Source organism: Saccoglossus kowalevskii, chromosome 19 (assembly GCF_978046115.1).
Source record: "Saccoglossus kowalevskii chromosome 19, keSacKowa6.1, whole genome shotgun sequence".
Classification (NCBI taxonomy): domain Eukaryota; kingdom Metazoa; phylum Hemichordata; class Enteropneusta; family Harrimaniidae; genus Saccoglossus; species Saccoglossus kowalevskii.
Genome location: NC_140659.1, coordinates 25099040 through 25122519, shown reverse-complemented (window position 1 = coordinate 25122519; position 23480 = coordinate 25099040). Strand labels below are relative to the sequence as shown.

General features: G+C 34.3%; 2 protein-coding genes across 3 annotated transcripts; one reads left to right on the top strand and one right to left on the bottom strand.

Annotated features, from left to right (window-relative positions):
• Window positions 1-865: 865 nt before the first annotated feature.
• Window positions 866-7300, top strand: LOC100371627 (cyclin-dependent kinase 1-like). The gene is made up of 8 exons (XM_002737469.3): window positions 866-956; window positions 1820-1872; window positions 3337-3493; window positions 4032-4155; window positions 4479-4649; window positions 5266-5429; window positions 5763-5904; window positions 6716-7300. Exons 2-8 carry the CDS (start codon window positions 1830-1832, stop codon window positions 6821-6823), a joined length of 909 nt encoding a protein of 302 aa, XP_002737515.1. The 5' UTR covers window positions 866-956; window positions 1820-1829; the 3' UTR covers window positions 6824-7300.
• A 1897-nt stretch (window positions 7301-9197) lies between these two features.
• LOC100372781 (la-related protein 7-like) lies at window positions 9198-23467 on the bottom strand. Of its 2 annotated transcripts, none has more exons than XM_085494025.1 (9): window positions 23292-23467; window positions 21339-21623; window positions 20511-20594; window positions 19891-20055; window positions 16817-17811; window positions 15562-15784; window positions 12255-12414; window positions 11860-11966; window positions 9198-9744 (listed from the first exon to the last, which is right to left on the bottom strand). In XM_085494025.1, exons 2-9 carry the CDS (start codon window positions 21615-21617, stop codon window positions 9667-9669), a joined length of 2091 nt encoding a protein of 696 aa, XP_085350151.1. In that variant the 5' UTR covers window positions 21618-21623; window positions 23292-23467; the 3' UTR covers window positions 9198-9666. The 2 variants fall into 2 exon arrangements, with proteins under 2 accessions (XP_085350151.1, XP_006819903.3); XM_006819840.3 differs by lacking the exon at window positions 23292-23467 and adding an exon at window positions 22975-23190.
• Window positions 23468-23480: the final 13 nt, after the last annotated feature.

The following is a 23480-nucleotide window of genomic DNA, read 5'->3' as shown; positions in this document are numbered from 1 at the left end:
AATGACAGATGTTCTCGGTAAACATTTAAATTTGGCTCGCATCTCCGATCACGTGATTACCAGGGATGTGTCTCACGGTTAAAGCCTTGCGAAGTTGCCACTACTAAAAACAGTTAGTAAACAATCTATTTATAAATTTATAAAAGTCGTGTAATATATTATAATAATGTCTACTTTAAACATGCATGCTGTTGTTCCTAACGATCTCACGTGAACCAAATGCGTACATGATATCATTGATAACACCATTTATATTACTGGAAAAACATCTGACGTCAATTGTATATGCTAGATTTCACAGAATAAAATAGGATCCTGGTTCGGGCTTTTATTTCTACAGTATTTTTCAGACATTGAATTTAATTGTCGGTAGTTAAATCTACTCGAATTTAAAAATAATTATCTTCAGTTTCACAAAAGTTGCCTGTTATGATATAAGGATGAAGAAAATGTAATACAAATGTTAGGTCATCGGGGGAAAGTTGATGTAAAGAATGGTGAAAACAGCGTGTTTTAGGACATGTTATCATTCCTTTTTATGGCAAAGATATATCTCAACATTTTCCTCGGTGCCATGGGTAAACATAATATCGTACTAGTATGTTTATAAACTTGACATTATTTTTATGGTTTTTAATGACGAAAACCATCAGTAAATTGCCATTGTATGTATATTATTTTTCCTAAAAGAGTTAAATTTTTAAACTAATTCCTAATGATGAAATAAAATCAATACAAATCTTATACAAGCCGTATACAAACGAGAGGTTTTGTTATCGTCGCTATATGGGGGCGCTTGCGATAACTAAATCGAGGTTCATTTCATTCCAATGTCATTGGTTCATGTAAATTACGACCCGGTGACCTCGTTTGTGATTGGTTTATTCGAAACTCGGCGGATATTCTGAACAGAGAACAGTACGCCCAGAGTTTTAAACGAAGAGGACTTGTTGAAGGTATTTATGAACATTTTACTCTATGTATTTTACAGTTTATTCTAAAAGAAAAGTGTAAATGCGTATGCCAGCCACAGACAAAGGTATTGCTGCTCCCATTTTCCGTACATTTATCTTAGAAATCTAAATTTTCGGTGTTGAAAAGGTCGTGCGATGACTTGACCTCCAAAAGTCCAATTTTGGCAGATGCTTTTCAATTTCGATCAGTCTGCTTCACTTTTTTTCAACGTAACATTTTTGTCGTACAATATTGACGTGTGTCTCTCTCCTGAAACGATCAACCAAGATTTTGATTGATAATTATCATATTCTCGGTTGTTTTGTTGTGCACCGGACAGTGCCATGACGGTTAGCACGTCAACTTCCGACTGCTCATTTAAAAAAAAGAAACATTATAAATCGTATCGTTTTCTCTGACATAATGGCGATTTGTCTTTAAGTCATTGGCAATCCTTCTAATGTAATTTATCGAACGTTTCGTTTACTGGAACTGGGTTTGTTTGCATGATTTTAGTAATCTTGAGTTGACAAGTGGCACATGAGGTCGGTAATATAAATTATGACAATGTACATGTATGTTCACTGTTGTAGTACGATCGTTCTCAGTTTAATTCTTTTTGTAAAATTTCAAATCATATATATTCCCAACACTTTCCATGGTTTTAACTTAACCACTTTGTTATAATATTATTTTGAAAGATTGCATGGTAATAATTATCACTGATGTCTCTTCCTTTGTTCTTTTGTTGTATCTGTATGTGGCTGTTAACGTAAACAGTTTACTGTTAAATAATTGAATGTTCTCAAAATCTTGTGAAAAAGGGATTCCTTTTTTTAATATTTATATAATTAATTTTTTTTAGTGAATTAATCATGAGTATGGAAGATTATGTCAAGATTGAGAAGATTGGAGAAGGTTAGTAGAATTACACATTGGTACTAAAAAAAAATTCCCATGTCACCATCAACTTGTGGTTGTAAATTATTTATTGTTTTAAAAAGTTCTCATAACAAAAATTGATGGCCACTGAATATTTGACAAGAGACTAAGTCATAAACAATATATATCGCAGATATGTATGAGCGAGAAAATCATTAATTCAAAAACAATTACTGAGAATTAATAGCGTAATCACTGCTGCTGATAATATCTATTATAGATCTGTCACCGTAACGCCATAATTTTATGGGGTATTTCATTTCATTCTACCATATTAGAAAATGCAAATTCCAAGTATGGAATGATTATGCACACAAGCGTTCTCTAATAATAAAAACAAACATGGCTGCCACCAGGGTTTGACCGGACTCCACACAAAGAAGTTTGCTGATTCTGTTCTAAACTTGTTGGATTTTGCCATTCCCATTATGTCTCATTTGGAAGAAAAGATGTGTAATAATAAGGTTATTACGAGGTTATTAGACAGTACACTGTCGCATTCAATTCCACTCCGCGTTTGTTGATACTCTCGTTGGACTGTCTTCATGCATATTTTCCGGTATTCTCGTAATAACCTCATATTAACACATATCTCGTAGAAAAGATTAAAATGATTATACAAATCAAAATACTAGTGAAAAGGTGACAATAAAAACAATTTAGGCTGAGAAAAAAATATGTTTCTTGTTTCCGTGCGCATCGTTTTGAACTATGTGCCTCTGACGTTTTTTTCCTTCTAAAGCATTCCAAAATGTGCTTGTACTCGCACTTGTCTCAAATCTCCCCCATTTTAGCTCAGTATTCAAAAAAAAAAAAAAAATCACCTCACTGCCTCATTTTGAAATTTCCATGAAAGGAGAAACAGAGAATTTTTTTTTTCCTGGCCTTATGAGAATGATTGACTACTATATGGTAACTCCAACCCAAATAATATTTTATTATCAGCCTCTGCTACAATTACTCTTAAAAAAATGAAATTGACATAACCAACAAACCTTGAGTATATTGTGCTATTATTACAGCAGGTGATGAAATAAACTGATCTGGAAAAACATCCTTTTTCTTTCAATCTCCCTCTGTATCATTGCAATATCTCTAGAAACGCCCCCAGCGCCAATCCCACTTGTAATTTAAAAATTCAGTTATATTATAAAATGTTCAGCGTATTTTATCTATTACGTGTGCCTGGTCAAAATGAATGATCCAGTATAAAATAATTGTACTTTTTTGGTTTTATAGTGTTTCTCTAAATCTAATTCTTGTGCCCCAATCAAATAATTAATGTTGAAAAATATTTCACTTGTGAACTGAACAATTTTTCAAGATGCTTCTTCAGACTTGCTTATAAAAACTTTCTATAAACACCATCTAAGTCAAACATGTTTCTGTTTGGTGCTGAGACAGTTTTCACTTTACATAACTTTCTTCATCCCTGTACAGGTACATATGGTGTGGTGTACAAGGGTAGAAACAAAAAAACTGGTAAATTAGTCGCCTTGAAAAAAATTCGGTTAGAGAGTGAAGAAGAAGGCGTGCCCAGCACTGCCATCAGGGAAATATCGTTATTAAAAGAACTACAGCATCCAAACATTGTCAGGTGAGTGTACTGCCAGGCACCATCATTATGTCTTTGTGTTCTGGATACATGATAGAAGTCATTGTGTTGGTCACAAGTTTCAATCACTTGTTGATTGTGATTTGGAACTATTAAGCCAGCTTAAAATTAGCTAAATGTTACTGCCTCATTGTTTCCAACACCAAAACAGTAACGCTGCCAGCTATGTTGCTGACTGTTGCTGATCCCTCACTGTGAGTTTGATGCCTCGTGTTGAGTTTGGTTTGAACCAACTTGTTTTAATTGCATATCGAGCTCCGGTTACCAACTTTGCTGGTAATGTTGCTGTTTTTGTGTTCAAAACATTAATATGGTGGTGACAGTAAGTTACGCTGGGCCGCATTGTATCACAATTGGGTAACTGCCAAAAAATCACAAATTCAAAAACTCAGAGCTGAGTGCATATATCTGCTCCTCTATGTTATTAGAAACCATAGCCTAAACATCAACTGCTAATAAATTCTGTATATTGTGAATTATATTACACTCAGTTTAGTTTACAGTAATTTTGTCTAACCAGTTTGCAGGATGTGTTAATGCAAGAAGCCAAATTATACTTAGTTTTTGAATTTCTTACGATGGATTTAAAGAAGTACATGGATAATATACCCTCAGGAAAATTAATGGATACAGGATTAGTGAAGGTTTGTAGAGTAGCATTGAAATACTGTAGAACGTGTTGAAATAGCTACCAATACATGCAATTTTAGCAAATTTGGTCGCGTTCGAATATCTAAGCGTCTGAATGTGCACATAAAATCTACAATCACTTTATCACACTTTTCTAATAATTTATGTAATTTTTGAAATGCGCTCTATCAAATATGTTTACGACAGACTTGTTTGGGTACCGATCAAAAAAATAAAAATATTGTATTATATTTTACTTGATAATTGTAATGCCTAAGCTGTTTTGCCACATTGTTTTCGTAAACATTGACAATGACATGTTTCTTCTTATTTTCAGAGCTATCTTTATCAAATATGTCAGGGCATTGTGTTCTGTCATGCAAGGAGAGTTGTTCACCGAGATATGAAACCACAGAATTTACTTATAGACAGTAAAGGTCTCATCAAATTAGCTGACTTTGGTCTGGCCAGGGCATTTGGAATTCCAGTTAGGGTCTACACGCATGAGGTAAGATTGGCAGGGCTTTGGTTTTAAGTCAGTGTTCACCTAGCCAGGCTAGCAAATTTTAGTTGGTACAGGGTGAATGATAATTTAAAGTCGTCAAATTGAAAGGGAGGATTGCCTTAATTGAAGTAGTGTTTTTGTCGAAAATGTGGTGAAAAAATTGATGGTGTTGGCAATGCATTGACCAACTTTTATTTGTAGGTAATACACAATACATTATATATTGAAGCAAGAGGGTCATCACCTGCGCACACACGGGAATCCCAAGCGACAATAACAACACACACTAAAAATGCTAAGGCTCATGGGTAGAAGTTTGTTTGTAAACAATGACGCGCTATGGCCATCTGACGCATGCGCAGATGACTCCCCCCGCTTTAAGACAGTTTCACAATCAAAGTGTATCTGGAACGTCTTTTAGGCCTAACAAAAAACAATTGAGTGGAAATGCCACTTTTTGACACCAAAATCATGCTTTAATATGCACAGATTTTTTAACATGTTTGAAAATTCCTCTGTCATTTACAAATTACAAGCATTGTTATATCAACTTATTGGAATGAAGGATTCTTGATGTAGGTGTGTTTGATGTTTACAGTAAATTTAATGTCTATTCCAGGTTGTGACGTTGTGGTACAGAGCACCCGAAGTTCTTCTTGGTTCGCCTCGGTACTCCACTCCAGTCGACGTGTGGAGTATTGGTTGTATATTCTCAGAAATGGCAACAAAAAGACCCCTCTTTCATGGTGATTCAGAAATAGATCAATTATTCAGAATATTTAGGTGGGTATAAAGTCCCTTGACACTAGCTTTTTTGCTAAAATCTACAAGCCATTAATAAGTTTGATGTAGATTTCAGTCTATTGCTTTTAATAAATAAAGCCATGTGTACATTGCAGTATTCCCGCAGTACATTGTTTTCTTTGCTGCATACTTTTCATAATTTGGATGCATTTTCTTCAGTTATATTTTCAAGACAAAATCGCCTACACACACACAACTTTATCACTGGCACATTCATCTGCAATTCACATACTAATTATGAACAGGTTTATATAATTATGACTCAAAACTTCACCGATTTGTAATCTTTTTTTTGTTTTTCTAATTTTTCAGAACATTAGGCACGCCCAATGATGAGATATGGCCTGGTGTGAGTTCACTTCCTGATTACAAACCCACCTTTCCAAACTGGAGCCCCGGACAACTGCCAGCTGCAATTAAGAATATAGACGATGATGGTGTGGATCTTTTAAAGGTATGACTGTTCATCCTGTCTCTGATTTAAATAAAATCTGGCATTAGCTTACAATAACTGACTGTACACACATGTGAGCATTTGTTAAATGTCACAATACCATTTATAATATTAATACTTCAGTAAATCTTGACCTTCAGCTTAGGATGCCATCAACTGGAATTTTTATTTTTGCTTGCAAAAATCTTGCAATAAATGGTCACAAAATTCAGTGAAACAGTCATAAAATGTTATCAAATATCACATTTTGAACAGGAGTTTGTGGACGCATACAAAAGAATTGTTCGCCCTCTTTTCAAAAAATACAGTCTGATTGCTGTATTCTCAAGAAGACGGAAATGATGAATTGTGTTTTGGTGTTTTTGTCCGTCTGTCAGTCTGTCCCACAAAACATCAATAATTACCAGTGGTTAGCCTGTTCACCTCGCATCAGGGAGGTAATGGGTTTGGTTCCAGAAGCAGACGATCCACTCAGTCGCATTATGTACAGTCTGATCTACCTTCCAAAAACCTGCGATTAATAATGGCAGACTGGTTTGCACACAGTGCTCTTGCAATTAGATTAGATTTTATTGTGCGTCTTCAACAATTTCTTAGACATGAAATGGCACCTATTCTTAGGATCAAAATTGCCTTAGTGTTTAGAAAAGGTCTCCAAGGTATTCGACTTTAATGACACTGTAACCTTGCAGATTTGGTTCAAAGCAATTTTAAGTCTTCAAATTCAACCGAATACAACAGGGATGATGTCATTGAACTCTTTTTGATAGCAACTTGTATGTTTTCCTAATTTACTTATTTTTTACCATAGAAAATGCTCGTCTATGACCCAGCCTACCGCATATCTGCCAAGACAGCACTCAACCATCCATACTTTGAAGACCTTGACAAAAGTGCTCTGCCAGCCTCAAATATTTAATGAGTCTCTTCAACAGTAGAAAGAAACCAGTAAATAGACTCGCATCCTAATGTTACGAAACATTCTGTATTACTTACTGAATTTTTAAGCCACATAACATATGGCATGTCTCCTGTAAGCAACAACATTGTTGTAAAAAATCTTTTGAAGTGGTTATATTTATTATTGCTTTTTCACAATCCTGCAGTGTAAAGAATCTGCCCATTCCTGTGAATAGGTTTAATCAGGGGTGAAAATAGGTGCTGGAGCTTGTGGAAAATTAATGTAACAGAGTAAAGTTACATTTCCTGTTTTTTTGTGTGTGAAATTTTTGTATTAGTTTATGTTTCTTTCAAATATCTATCGTCTTACAACATATGTTATATTCTTTCTAGTATTTTTCATTTAGAGGTAGTTTATGTATATTCTTATTTTTGTTGCCTAATAATGTGCTTCAATTAATTCTTACAATTAAATGTAAAACTTGATTTTAATGGATACTGGGAGTCTTGTATTGATATGTACTGTATCGGTATACTGCTAGTTCTTTTTCCGGCACCTAATTTACTGGTGTATGTTGCAGTGAAACAGAATTTGATAGTTTAACAGCAGAAAAATGCCTTGATATAACTTTTAAAGCTAGAACTGTAATAGTTCAAAGGCTTATTCAGCTCATTTTAAAAACTTGCAAATAGCTGAGAATTAGTTTATCAAAATAATTCAATGATGTAAATTTATAAAATTATATATTTGTATTAAATTTATGTTTCAGGTGATCTACTTGTCATTACTTAAAGTAGAATATTTCCTTGTATTTTTCAATCATTTTTTTTTTATGATAAATCAGACCAGACAAAATGTATGAAAAACAGATTTTTTCACTGATTAATTTCTCCAGTTGAACAGTAACCATATTTTGTTTGGTCCCTGGGCCTATTCCTTCACAATTGGGTGATTACAGCTCAAATTTAGACACAAACTTATCGTGTCTGTTATTGATATGCAATGATTAGTTGTGATAACATTTGAAAAGCTGAAAATGATTAAGTGTGCATATTTGTCCCATCAAATTTAAGATGTATAGTTTTGTACATGTCAGATATGAATCCAGAAGCTAATGCTTATGATTTTTTAACATTAAATTGATTGACCTCTTGTATCTGTCCATATTGAGAAGAGCATTAATTAAAACGAAATGGCCACTGCCCCATCATTTTGAATTGGGTCAAACCAGTGTTGTATAATAAAGAGGAGCATGTCTGAGATATGGCTCTATAACCGCATTAATTGAAACTAAATGGCAGTCGGTCATTTTGAATCTGATCTAAAAAAACAAAATGACGTGCATAAATGTCCAATGTACTGGGTTTGAACAAAATCCATCTGAACAGCAGAAATGTTTGATTTTTCAACACAAAAATGGCCACCATTGTCCATCCTGATGTGCACATGTACTGTAAAAGGGTTAATTATTTGCTGGAATATGTAAAATTTAGCATAGAACACATCTAAATGATAAAGACGTGAATTTAAAACCCAGTGAAAAATACACACGAGGTCAATCTAGAAGTCGCGGTTTTTAGACTGTCTGAACAGGGACTAATAATGTTGATTAATGTTCTAAATCACAGTAGGTTATACAATTGTTATGGCAATTGTTAACTTGTTGAAAATATAACCATTAAATAAAGCAATTGAGCTGGTAATTTTCATGTCAAAGACGTCAACTCAATACATGTGCACTATAATAATTATGAGCCCTGGTGACTAAAATCATTTAGGCATTTTAGTTTTTTTTATAATAGAACAATCTTCTAGTATACACAAATTTTGTGAAATTGTATTGAACATTAAGTTACATTTTTAGTACTTCTAGAACGAGCTGGAATTAAAATTACCAGCCAATGTCACCTCACTGCTGAACGAGATGTCATTTTTTCAAGTTGAGATATGCTAATATCCTTCAATCAATTGACTACTTCACCCTTTGACAAAGTTGTGGCAAAAAATTATTTGTGGATTCTCTGTGTATTAATCACACTGACTTGGAGAGATTTGAATGGAGGTCATGAGAAACCAAGACAAATCACCAACATGTAGACAAACTGAAAATTAGACCATGGATATTTTCTGTAGTTTGTACAAATTCATCCTTCCCATTCCCATGGTCCCAATGTATATAGGAGTAATCTCAGAGTAAAACCTAACTAAACATTGAGATGCAATGATGGTAATATGAGATATTGTACTTTATTTGAAGAATGTACACAAATATAAAAAAAAAAAAAAATTCTGTAAATATAAACAGCTAAAATAGCATAGTATGGATAGATTCTCACACCATACAGTAAATAACTGCAATTAGTTCAATTAATATAGCAATACACTGATCCAGTTAAGGTAACTTTTTCATTTTATATACGGTAATTTCTTTTTAAAACAAGTTTGTAGAATTTCTCGCGTTGATGCAAAATTTCCATGACTGAGATGATAATGAGTATCATAAATTATAAGCTGCCAACCAATAAGAAAGGCCGTATTTGATCTGAGCTATTCTACACAACTATAGCATGTCTTTGGATCCTTTGATTGGGCAAACACACTTCTTTCCTCTTGGAAGTGTTCCACTCCTGGGTTCCATAACCTCACTGCATATCATGAATAATTAATAGCAATGAATATGCCTTAGAATAGACCAGTCGTAATTTTGCATCATACCGAAATAATAAAAAAAAAAAAAAGTATTATAAAATTGCCAAAACTGGGCCAGTCTAACACAGCACCAACATGAAACGAATTACTGGTTGATCTACTTGAAAGGTATATGTACAAGGCAGCACTGGAACAGTGAATAGAATTCCTGGTTAATCTTCCTGAAAGCGTATATGTGAGGCAGTACCAGTACGTAGTGAAGTTGAAAGTCTACTAGCTTTAGCAAGTACCTGCAACAACAATGATAGAAAGAAAGTTATAAGTACCAGTATCTTAAAATGTGCAACAAAATTAACATGAAAAAAAACACAAGTACCACGATATTTGATGGCGACGTTGAAATCTGAAATCAAACACAATTTAGTATGTTCAAGTTATCCAGATTTGTTGAAGCAGTCCCACAAACCTGCATGTGATTGTGTTGAACTCAGTTAAATTTGATTGTGCACACCAAGAATCTGATTCCCATCAATCAGTGTTCCTCTAACAACTTGGATCAATTTAAAATTTAAACTAACAGACTTTGTTGTGTTATATCACGTCAGGGCATAACTGATAAAACCATGCGACAGACGCAGAGTACATGCCATTTGACATTCATTGACAGTGAATACAGTTTTAATTCAGGAAATTCTGCCAAGATATAAAATGATGAGATAACAGATGAATTAATGAACTTTGGCTAAGATGGTGTTTAAAATACTCCTCATAGGACATATATTGCCAGTACAAGGGCATAAGAATATTAAAATAAACCAATGGTACCAGGTGAGTGACCAACCAAAACAAAAATGGCACGACTACGACACACAAACTTTATCACCCAGATATTAGCATTTAACATTTTCACCACCAGACATTGTCGCTCAAATTATTATCACTTTTTTCATATATTCTTCAATATTTCTGGATATGAACCCTAATTTTAGAGCAAACAGACAAAATTGGAGTAAATTTTCTGTTCTGTCTCAAAAAATTTGGGCTATTTTTGTCCGAATCTTCTGAAGGAAAGTGCAGATTATGAATGGGACTATTTTGTGAAGTGTAATAATGAAAAGATGGAACTGGTGATGAAAAGGTTAATGCGAGAAGGCCAAATAGACAAAATTACCTGCAGAGTAAATTTCAAACATTTCACAATGAATATCATGAAAAAAGGCAGTGTAGTGTCTACATCTGAGCCTAGGTGTGCATAGTTTTCATGTGTAGTTGATATTGCAATATGTTTACAGAGGGTGTATCTGATCCGATTTAGCATGATGCATGAATAGAATTTGGGCTGTGTTGAGTTAATGTGTGTTGAGTTAACGTGTGTTGAGTTAACGTGTGTTGAGTTAACGTGTGTTGAGTTAACATGTGTTGAGTTAACGTGTGTTGAGTTAACGTGTGTTGAGTTAACGTTTGTTGAGTTAACGTGTGTTGAGTTAACGTGTGTTGAGTTAACGTTCACTGACTGGCATACCTTAAATGCATTGTTATTGCATATATAACAGATATACATTATGGTGAGGACCAAGTGTGATGGTTGATGCATACGAGATATATAAAGCCCGAGTATTGGAGAATATTAAGAAAAACAAAACCCTACTGAACATTACTTTTTTGCACCATACTATATTATGAAGTTATAACGAGGATACTGCAAAGTATGCAGAAAGAGTATTGGCTGACACGCAAAGGAGATTGATGCAACCCCATACTGTCTGAGTGCATACTTTGCAGTATCCTCATAATAACCTTATTATTATTATACATCTTTTCCTTCTAGGAATACATCATGACAATGTTGAAATCCAAAATGTTTAGAAAACTTCTTTGTGTAGGGTTCGGTCAAACTCTGGAGGGAGCCATGTTTTTTTTATTATTATTATTATTATAATTATTATTAGAGAACGCTTGCACGCGTACCGCTAATCGTTCCATATTTGGAATTTGTGTTTCCTAATATGGTAGGATGAAAATATCCAGTGCAATACTGCAAAATTAAGGCACGCTGTAACCTATGGCGTTAGAGTGACAGATGTATAATAATATTCTATATTTGCAAGATAGCATGTCACAATGACTCAGAATGAATGCATAGTTCTATCCAATCAAGTATCTCAAAATATATTGATGTTGACATATTGACATGTAAGTTTCTCTGCAGAAGTAGATCATTTGCAAGAACACAAGAGTTTAAAAATTTTAAATTCGAAAAAACATTTTTAATATGCAGACTAACTTCTTTCAAAGGCATACCCCTTTTCCAATCTATTCTTCGCAGAAAAGACGCCTATAAACAAAATTGGAACTGTGTAGTTTAGACAAATCTCCAATGTGAATAGTCTAGTTGTAACACTCACCTTCTCAATTCCTTTCTTTTTACATCTTTTCTTTTTACTACCGCCAGAACTCAGTTTGGTATTTCTATCTAAGTTTATCTTCTCCCAGTATTTTTTTTCATCATCACCTTGAAACAAAACAAGAACCATTGATCAAATTTTCAAAATATGACATTGTTATTGTCGTATATGAACCATTTATATTCATTTTGTTTTGTTTTCCTGTGCAGGAATTACGTCTCTTATCAATGGAGAACACCTCATCCTTTTGAAATGACTGGAGAGTAAAAAGCACTGAAAAGTGTTATGGGATTGATTTTAATGTGTAGAAAAAACATTCTGCACAAGTAAAATAAAAAACATGATTTTTTAGCTAATTTTTTTGGAGAGAGGAGGGGGGTTATAATTGTGTTTACCTTTAAGTAGAGTTGTATAAAGTTTGGCTTCTTTTCCAGCTGGGGAAAACTGTTCAACAACTAGTTTAGCGCCCTCTTGAGTTTGAAACCTCACAAATCCAGTTGTGTCTTCATCTTTGAAGTCAATGTATGCCACTGGTGATATAGCAGCGAATAGCTCCTTCAGAAACAAACAAACAATTATATTATACCAATGCTATGAATACATTGTGATTGGATGATAAATGGGTTTTGGTTTTTTGAGGGTATGCCCCAGAATATGAATATCAAATATAGATACTAAACCAGCGTCTTTTGGAAATTAGCTTTAATTGTGTTTTATGCTGGGGAAATTAACTGAAATGACAAACATTATGATATCTAGACAGGAAAGGAAAAAGAAATAAAATTTGAAAACAAAATGTAATTCCCATAATGTCAAGATAGGATTTATCACTTTATTTCAATTGGCAAAATGCTGATTCCAGGGCTCATTATTTTTTGCTCCAAGCACATTCACGACGCGTCATTGCAAGTTTAATTTTGTTTTTCCTGACATTTGACCATTTTTGTGTTGTTTTCATAGCAAGAATGCTGAAATAAGATAACAGCAATAATCCCTCTCCCAACAATATGGTGCCTTATGCAGTCTTCTAAGCTCAGTAAACATGATGATGTATAGTCATACAAATGAATAAAATATTAACATGTAAAATCAGTCTTTTTTAGCTCTACTGAGGTAGATAAATACTTTAGCCTGAAAAATTAGTTGTGGTTATATTTTGACGATTTCAGCCATACTTACATTGACTATTTTTCCAAACAAGAAAATCATTGCAGCACCCTTCATCATCAAACAATTGAGATAACCACCAAAATGCAACTGTTTTAATAAAAAGTGCAACACATCTAAATAGAACACCTAACAATATTCCTCTGAACATCAGACAATACTCATTTGAACACCTGATATCCTTTGAACACCCAAAAATAATTATCTGAACACCAGACAATATTCCTTTGAACACCTGGACAATATTCATTTAATTACCTGACAATATTCATTTGAAGACCTGATATTTATTTGAACACCTGATATCCTTTGAACACCCGAAAATAATTATCTGAACACCAGACAATATTCCTCCGAACACCTGACAATATTCATTTAAATACCAGACAATATTCATTTGAACACCTGGAGAATATTCATTTAATGACCTGACAATATTCATTTGAACACCTGATAATATTCATTTGAACATCTGATATCCTTTCAACACCTGATAATAATTATCTGAACACCAGACAATATTCCTTTGAACACCTGACAATATTCCTTTGAACACCTTACAATATTCCTTTGAACACCTTACAATATTCCTTTGAACACCTTACAATATTCATCTGAACACCTGACAATATTCATCTGAACACCTGACAATATTCATTTAAACACCTGACAATATTCATTTAAACACCTGACAATATTCATTTAAACACCTGACAATATTCATTTCAACACCTGAAAATATTCATTTCAACACCTGAAAATATTCATTTCAACACCTGACAATGTTCATTTCAACACCTGACAATGTTCATTTCAACACCTGACAATGTTCATTTCAACACCTGACAATGTTCATTTCAACACCTGACAATATTCATTTTAACATCTTACAATATTCATTTGAACACCTGACAATATTCATTTTAACATCTTACAGTGTTCATTTGAACACCTGACAATCATCTGAACACCTTACAATATTCATTTGAACACCTGACAATATTCATTTCAACACCTGATAATATTCATTTGAACACCTTACAATATTCATTTAAACACCTTACAATATTCATTTAAACACCTTACAATATTCATTTAAACACCTTACAATATTCATTTAAACACCTTACAATATTCATTTGAACACCTGACAATATTCATTTGAACACCTGACAATATTCATTTGAACACCTTACAATATTCATCTGAACACCTGACAATATTCATCTGAACACCTGACAATATTCATCTGAACACCTGACAATATTCATCTGAACACCTGACAATATTCATCTTAACACCTGACAATATTCATTTGAACACCTTACAATATTCATCTGAACACCTGACAATATTCATCTGAACACCTGACAATATTCATCTGAACACCTGACAATATTCATCTGAACACCTGACAATATTCATTTGAACACCTGACAATATTCATTTGAACACCTGACAATATTCATTTAAACACCTTACAATATTTATTTGAACACCTTACAATATTCATTTGAACACATGACAATATTCATTTCAACACCTGACAATATTCATTTCAACACCTGACAATATTCATTTGAACACCTGACAATATTCATTTGAACACCTGCCAATATTCATTTCAACACCTGACAATATTCATCTGAACACCTGACAATATTCATTTCAACACCTGACAATATTCATCTGAACACCTGACAATATTCATCTGAACACCTGACAATATTCATCTGAACACCTGACAATATTCATTTTAACACCTGACAATATTCATTTGAACACCTTACAATATTCATCTGAACACCTGACAATATTCATCTGAACACCTGACAATATTCATCTGAACACCTGACAATATTCATTTGAACACCTGACAATATTCATTTGAACACCTGACAATATTCATTTAAACACCTTACAATATTTATTTGAACACCTTACAATATTCATTTGAACACATGACAATATTCATTTCAACACCTGACAATATTCATTTGAACACCTGACAATATTCATTTGAACACCTGCCAATATTCATTTCAACACCTGACAATTCATCTGAACACCTGACAATATTCATTTGAACACCTGACAATATTCATCTGAACACCTGACAATATTCATCTGAACACCTGACAATATTCATTTGAACACCTGACAATATTCATTTGAACACCTGACAATATTCATTTAAACACCTTACAATATTTATTTGAACACCTTACAATATTCATTTGAACACATGACAATATTCATTTCAACACCTGACAATATTCATTTAAACACCTTACAATATTTATTTGAACACCTTACAATATTCATTTAAACACATGACAATATTCATTTCAACACCTGACAATATTCATTTGAACACCTGACAATATTCATTTGAACACCTGACAATATTCATCTGAACACCTGACAATATTCATTTGAACACCTGACAATATTCATTTGAACACCTGACAATATTCATTTGAACACCTGACAATCATCTGAACACCTGACAATATTCTTCTGAACACAACTTACCCTAAGTACTTTCTTTGATGATATCGGCTTACTGCTCTTAACTTTCACAACAACTCCTTCAGTGAAAGGCATTTCTGTTATTTTCTCTTGGTTCTCCTGATCAATTGGAATGCGTTTCTTTTCATACTGCTTGCCTCTCAAAGCTGCCATGTCCTTCTTTAACTGTGACATGTTAGCTTTCTGCAGCTGCAGGTATTCATTTCTCAGCTCAAGCCATTCTTTCCTATAATGAAATGCATTACTGAAACATCAAGATCAAACTCAGGGTTAGGGCAAATAAAACAGTTTCCAGGAAAGGTTTAAAAACGATACTGGATAGGAAGGCAGGAATTTTAATTTTCTTATTTTCCAAGTGATTTTTTTTATCCAACATAAGGTAGTATGCATAGAAGGTATTAATATACATCTGTCACCGTAACGCCATACAGCGTGCCGTAATTTTGCGGTATTTTACGGGGTATTTTCAGACTACCATATTTGGTCATGCGAATTCCAAATATGGAATGATTACGCACGTAAGCATCCGCTAATAATAAAAACCTGGCTGCCACCAGGATTTGACCGGACTCCATACAAAGAAGTTCGCTGATTCTGTTCTAAACTTTTTGGATTTCGGCATTTCCATGATGTATCCTTGAAGGGAAAAGATGTATAATAATAAGGTTATTACGAAGATACCTCAAAGTATGGACTCAGACAGTATGCTGTCACATCGACCTTCGCTGCGCGTCGGTCGATACTGCCACTGTACTATCTTTGTGCATACTTTGAGGTATCTCGTAATAACCTTATAGTATGCATAGAAATAAATAATTCAAGCAAATATCCCTACCCCGGTACCGGTAATATAAATAACCCCCGTCCCCCACTCAACACACACAAAACAACTACGTAGGGTTACCAGAAACACTGAACTAATTTCATTTGGCCTTACCAAGTCACACAACTGAAAGTGCAATTGCTTCTTGACAGAGAACATTTTGAAATTATTTGGGGGGGGGGGGGTGAATGCGAGAAGAATAAACAAGTGAATTTCTGGAAAGGAAAGCCTGCATGTACATTCTGGTCTAGTGCTGAACCAGAATGGAGAGCCTAACTGTTGTGATTAACTAGGGTGTATTGCCTATTAAATACAGTGTTATGGTGCAGCACTGACACAGAATGGAAAACCTATATTAATTAAGGGATCCGGCATACATTTCAATCCAGTGTTAGTAAAATCATATTAGATCAACACATATACAGCCTTACTCACTTAGGAATGACTCGCATTTGAGGAATCTTTGGTGTGATTTTCGACTTTTCCTTTACTCGATCCGCTTTCTTCTTCTTTAATTTGTTTCGTTTGCGTTTCTTTTTTACCTCCACAACTTGAGATTGCAGTTTTCTTTTCTTTTTATAATTATCATCATCATCTTTGAGTTTCCTTTTTATGCCTTGTGACTTTCCTTCTTGGTGTTTTTGTTTGCTCAAATCATCAGGATTATCATCACTTTCACTCTCATCTGAATTTTGAGTTTTAAGTTTGTGTTGTTTTTTTGAAATACCAGTGTTATCTTTTGTCAATCTTTCTCTTTTTTGTTCATCACTTTTCTTGCTCTCCCTAAGTTTATCTTTATTTTTGTCATGACTATCCTCCACTATTCCATGTCCATCCTTGTCTTTCTTGCCACTGTCTTCATTATTATCACTTTGGTTTCTTGACAACTTTTCCTCATCTTTTATACATGTATCCCTGTCTGTTTTGTGTCTATCTGTTTCTTTGGAAGGTTTATCCTCCTTTCTACGTTTATTGCCATCTTTTCCATCACTTTTTATCTGTGAATCATCTTTATTAGTATCTTTCTCATATCTATCCTTGTCTTTCCTATCTTCATCCTTTCGATGTTTATTCTTGTCTTTTCCATGTTTATCTGTGTCCTTTCTATTCCCAGGTTTCTCTTTCACTTGTCTATCATTATCTTTCACAAAATCTAATTTTCTATGTTCGTCATTTGTTTTCTCTGACGGTCCTTGAACTGCTTCACTTTCTTTTTTTCTCTTTTTAGCGTCACTCTCATCACTACTTGAATTGTCATTACTCCTCTTTCTTCTCTTCTTTACTCTGCTATCGTCTTCAATTTCCTTTTGTATGTCACCATGCTGATGAGGATGCTTATCACCAGTGATACCAGGGATGAATTTTCGGGCTACAGTTTTAGGGAATCTTCCAGGGCGGTCAGCTACGTCATCCGGTGGATTGTTAAGTTTCTGTAAAAAAAAGAAAATGTGACATTCCTAACCAAGAGATACATAACTGACTCTTCAATTTCATATCAATTAATAAGATTTCAAAGCAGTTAAAGAAAAGGTCAAAGGTCAATCATGTCAATATTGTTTGGCCACATAGTAGCAGTTACGTACACTTTTTCAAATAATGAAAAAAAAATGAGAAAAAATTAAGAGAGTTAAGATCCCATATACTACCTGATATAGTCGCCGCCATTTTGATGGCAGATGTATTCAATAACTGACTATGATCGACCTTCAAATGAACATAGCCTAAAACGTCATTAAAGTACCTGGATGTTGTTTGTTAATATGTTGTTCGTTTTTTCTTATCTCCATGAACAGTCTCCATGGGCAGATTCAAGACATGTTTAAAAGTCAACCACAGCCACAAGAATATGGAGAAAAAATTAACATGGATATAATGCTCTTGGAAATGGTCAGGGATATTTTTAAACAAGGTAACAGGGGCCCAGCGCCCTCATGCCATGGCCATGCCCCTCTTACCCTGGGGAGCAGATCCTCTGGCAACCATAAAATTCAGATTGGCCAGGGATCACATGTGGCCACAGTCTTCAACTGTGACCCGTGATAGTAATTTTGGCCCCAAGGAAGCCATATAATGCTCCATTTTAACTTAGAATTATCAACAAGCAGCCTGTCGGCTGAGATAGCTCCGCTGTTAGCAATGCACATGGCAATTAAAGAACAGAAGATATCATTAGAAAATGAACAAATCTGAGAGAGGTCCACATGTAGTACCTATATGTATAATATATCAAAGCAATTGGACTTGCGGTTTTCAACAAGAAGTCGAAAATATCACTTTTTACCAAAAATTACAAAAATATTCATCAAAATTAGAGAATTAAAGATATCATCATGAAATGAACAAATCCGAGAGAGGTCCACATGTAGTACCTATATATGTAATATCAAAGCAATTGGACTTGCGGTTTTCAACAAGAAGTCGAAAATATCACTTTTTACCAAAAATGACAAAAATATTCACCAAAATTAGAGAATTAAAGATATCATTACAAAATGAACAAATCTGAGAGAGGTCCACATGTAGTACCTATATATGTAATATCAAAGCAATTGGACTTGCAGTTTTCAACAAGAGGTCGAAAATATCACTTTTTACCAAAAATTTTCACCAAAATTAGAGAATTGAAGATATCATTACAAAATGAACAAATCTGAGAGAGGTCGACATGTAGTACCTATATATGTAAATATCAAAGCAATTGGACTTGCGGTTTTCAACAAGAAGTCGAAAAAATCACTTTTTACCAAAAATGACAAAAATATTCACCAAAATTAGAGAATTAAAGATATCATTACAAAATGAACAAATCTGAGAGAGGTTCACATGTAGTACCTATATATGTAATATCAAAGCAATTGCACTTGCGGTTTTCAACAAGAAGTCAAAAATATCACTTTTTACTAAAAATGACAAAAATATTCACCAAAATTAGAGAATTGAAGATATCATCATGAAATGAACAAATCTGAGAGAGGTCTACCCAAGTATCAAAGCATTCAGGCTTGTAGTTTTCAAGAAGAAGTCGAAAAAGTAAAACATTGACACGGACGACGACGACGGACAATCACTCATATGATAAGCTCCGCTCGACAAAGTCGACAGCGGAGCTAAAAACTCCACACCCTGGTGGAGAGAACCCTATCTCCACCACTTGGTAGCGCCGCTGAATTGCAGCACTCCCTCTTGCAGTTTGTTTCTAGAAAAACCCCTGGTTATATTAAAATCAGTACAGCCCAAAATTTTTGCCACCTTGACCTACACTTTAATGCCTTACTAAGCACAAGAGAATTGACAATTTAACACAGAGTGACCCACTTTCCTTAGGACCATGTTCACCGCGACTCCCTTTCTTAAGACCATGTTTACTTTGACAATGGTTTACATAAAAAGTTAGCACAAAGTCTTAGCATCATTGGTATATATATAGTATATTCAAATGTCAATTCCCATGATGCATTGGGACAATCCACAGGATTGTGCAGCCCTGTTTTAATCACTGTTTTCCTTACCTTACATGCCAGCTGTGCCTCTTGTGGAGTAGAGAACTCAATAAATGCAAACCCTTTTATGTCACCAGTGGTTTTATAGCGAGGGATACTAACATATGTAACCGTTCCATAAGCATCAAACACGGTCTTCAACCATTCATGACTGGTGTTAGAAGGAAGACATTCCTGTGCAAGAAGCAAATTAATTTTTAATAACTTGGAATTAAAACAGGAAATGTAATTTTCAAGATCCCACTATGAGTATCATTAGATTTACTGGTAATAAATTATAACTTAACATCGAAAGCAGTAATACATCCTTAGGATTTGATTATTGTTTATTATAATGTGTCTCGTGAATGCACAATATGCAGCTACAATTTTGTAAAATTGTTTCCTCAAACCCAACTTGTTCATTAGTATCGTTAAATCTCTATTAGAAGCTGCATCCCTAATAGATGTCGCACCCATTTTTCGTGAACAATTAAGAACCAAAAATTCATCATTTTTCATATGTGTAGATGCTCTAATAAAAAACGCATCCCCTCCTGTTGCATTGTACCATTTTAATAGAAGCCGCAGTTTATAATACAGATTTTACAGTACATGCATTATAGATAGGTTTGACTTGATATACTTACCGCATAAACTGTTAAATCATCTATGTTATATTTTGGTGCTGACAAAGGTTTCTTTCGTCCAATTTTATTGCCTTCCAAATTGACCTAGAATATTTAGAATAATAGATGTGCATGTCAATCTAGAATATGGAATTCCAGCAGCAAATTTATATTTTACTTTTTGAGTAAAAATGTACTATATTAATTTTGTGGCTACTGGTATTAACAATTATTATAATATATGTAGCACCAAAAACAATAGAATTTACCGTTCAGTAAATAGCTGAATGAGCATTTCCTCCAAAATGTATTTGCAGGCATTTGAATGAAATGCTGAATTGTTCCGAGTTACAGACATTGAATTATGAAAACGTTGAGTTACAAAAATGACTACACCACATATTAGAAAACGCCCACTATTGCGAAACCAGGCCCAAATTGTAATAATGTGGATGTTCAACAACAAAAAAGTGTACCCCCAGTATGTTGTCCATAACTCAAAGTTCTTTTAACTGTCAATTGAACATTGAGTTACAATTTAGGTGTGGTTTCGCAAAAGTTGGCGTGGTTTCTAAAAGATTTTTTGTAACTTGATGTTAATTTGATTCATAACCTGACGTTCGTAACTCGAACAATTCAGGATCTCCATTGAACGTTTGAATCTTTGGTTTTTTTTGGCGTAAACAACAAGACCAACATTAAAACGTTCAAGATTATTATAATAATATTATATTATATTAGAAATACAGTAACCATACTACCTTAAAGCATACTATGTGGTATTTTCATGATAGCCTTTATAAGACAATATTATATCATAAAAAATAAAGTGATTATGCGTCTACATACTTTTAGTAGCGTTGAGTCAATGGCAGCTCTGACAATTAATTTGCTGTCTTCACTTAGTGACTTCAATTTATTGAAGAGCAAAAGTACATCTACATCAACAAAGCCTTCTTCATTGCTGTCCATGTGCTGCTTCAGAAATCTATCTTTGCGTAGATTTGCATCACTGAAGTAAAATTCCAGCTGGTTCTTGATTTGTGAAATGAGGTTTTTTACTCGCCTCCTCTTTGGTTTATTAGGATGGACATCATCCTCCTCATATTTCTTTTTCATGGTTTCCATTCTATTCTGTATATAAATAAGTGATATTTGATTAGTTCCCTTGCTCCTTTGAGTTTTTAGTACACAGCCTCCACAGAAAGACATATGACTAGCCATGGTAAATATTTTGCTCAAGCATCTTGATTTGTTTAGGGGTAAAATTTTTAATCACATTTAGGGGTACAAATTGTGGGGCTAAAATATCTACATATAGTTTTTTGAAGGAATATAAAATACTACTAAATATTCTTCAAACTGGTATTTTTTATAGATTTTATTTTTCATTCTGTTCGTCTGTTTTTCCAGTTTAAAAAATGTTAGCTGGCTAGAGCCTTCATCCTTTGTCTATTTGTTACCAGCCGATACCTCTCCCCCGCTCATAGGTAGTGCGTACAGTTGATCATAGTTCCTGGGCTCCCTGTGATATAACATTATCATTAGCCTATCATCAACCAATCAGTCAGTGTCAACATGGAGGTAAAAAGAGAAGTAGTCACAGCCAAGCTTAGAATCAAAAGTACCAGGATGGTCGTCGCTGTTTGTACATAGAACAGGGAGTTTATTTGCCGAACGGACCAAGGACAGTTTCTGCTTAGTGCAGTGAGGATTATGATGCATTAGCATACTACGGACGCCTTCGATAGCATTCAGTGATTTTCATGACAATTCTAGTCAAATTCTTATAAACAAATATGGCGACGATCGTTAACGCGCACGAGTTTGACTACGATGCTGAAACTGCTATATGCTTCAATTCAGAAGACGTAAACAAAATCGAAGAGCATATTACAGATGAAGAATTGTTTTGCATATGCTGTAAACAAAAAGATTGCTCGAAAAAAAAAATGCAGCGAATTTTTACCTCCATGCACTGCCATAGGAAGTAGGACATACACGGGATTATAAACTTCAAAAAGTGTCATTTCGAACCTCAAAATTCAGTCTCTGGTACAACGCGGTGCGGTATATGTCATGCACCATTGCAAACGGGCTTTATTTTGGACTAAAAAACAGTACTAGCAAGGTTTCGAAACATTACCATATTGCCGATTCAATAATACAACGGAAAATTTTCTGAAAAACGAAAAATTACATAAACTTAACAAGAAATTCTCTAATTTTCAATATTCCAACGTTCCCGTTCTCACAAACACGATTCCTCTACGTATAAAATATCTGTGCATGCTTTATGTCCTTTAAGATTCACTGTGACACCGTAAAACAAGACCTTGGAATGTGTACTGTATGCAACAACGCTTGAGAATAAATGACGCGTCGGCGACGATTCTGGGGTAAAAGGACGATAAGACAAAGGAAATTATAGGATTAAACTTGACTAAAACAAAAGAAGTTTAGCCGTGACTCCTTCTCTTTTTACCTCCATGGTGTCAATGACACAACTTTGAGTACATGTTTGTTGTTCCGGTCGCTACGACACCATACACATAGCCCTGTGTTTATGCATGTTGTTCCGGCCGCTATGCAACACTACGTACCGCGTAGTAACTGCCGCAACAACAAGCATGTACACAGGACTGCAGCAGACTGTGTCACTAATTCACGTTGCCGTTAGTTAATAATTTCTTACGCAACAAGCAAACTCAATAACAATTGACGTCGCGTTAGCCCCGATAACAGAAGGGTAAGGTGGGCATATTTTCTTACCAGCTGAGCATTATTGCCTATTATACTCACGTTTTGTAATCTAGTTTCTAGTAGCTTCAGTAAGAAAACAACAAACAACTCAGAAAGTCTTCGCACACGTTTCACACTTTTATGAACGGCGCCATATTATAAACTGACGCGTTGACTAAATTTCAATCGATGTTTCTTAAAAGTATTGTGATTGGCCAATATCTAATTTCTGGTCGAAATTTAACCAAT

Excerpts from the sequence above, each read along its gene's own strand:
- LOC100371627 (XM_002737469.3), top strand. The coding sequence starts at position 1,830 with ATGAGTATGGAAGATTATGTCAAGATTGAGAAGATTGGAGAAG. Across the intron at positions 3,494-4,031 it reads CAGCATCCAAACATTGTCAG|TTTGCAGGATGTGTTAATGC; the intron begins GTGAGTGTACTG and ends TTGTCTAACCAG. Across the intron at positions 4,650-5,265 it reads TTAGGGTCTACACGCATGAG|GTTGTGACGTTGTGGTACAG; the intron begins GTAAGATTGGCA and ends TGTCTATTCCAG.
- LOC100372781 (XM_006819840.3), bottom strand. Across the intron at positions 20,595-21,338 it reads TTGACTCAACGCTACTAAAA|GTCAATTTGGAAGGCAATAA; the intron begins GTATGTAGACGC and ends TAAATATTCTAG. Across the intron at positions 15,785-16,816 it reads CAAATGCGAGTCATTCCTAA|GAAAGAATGGCTTGAGCTGA; the intron begins GTGAGTAAGGCT and ends ATTTCATTATAG.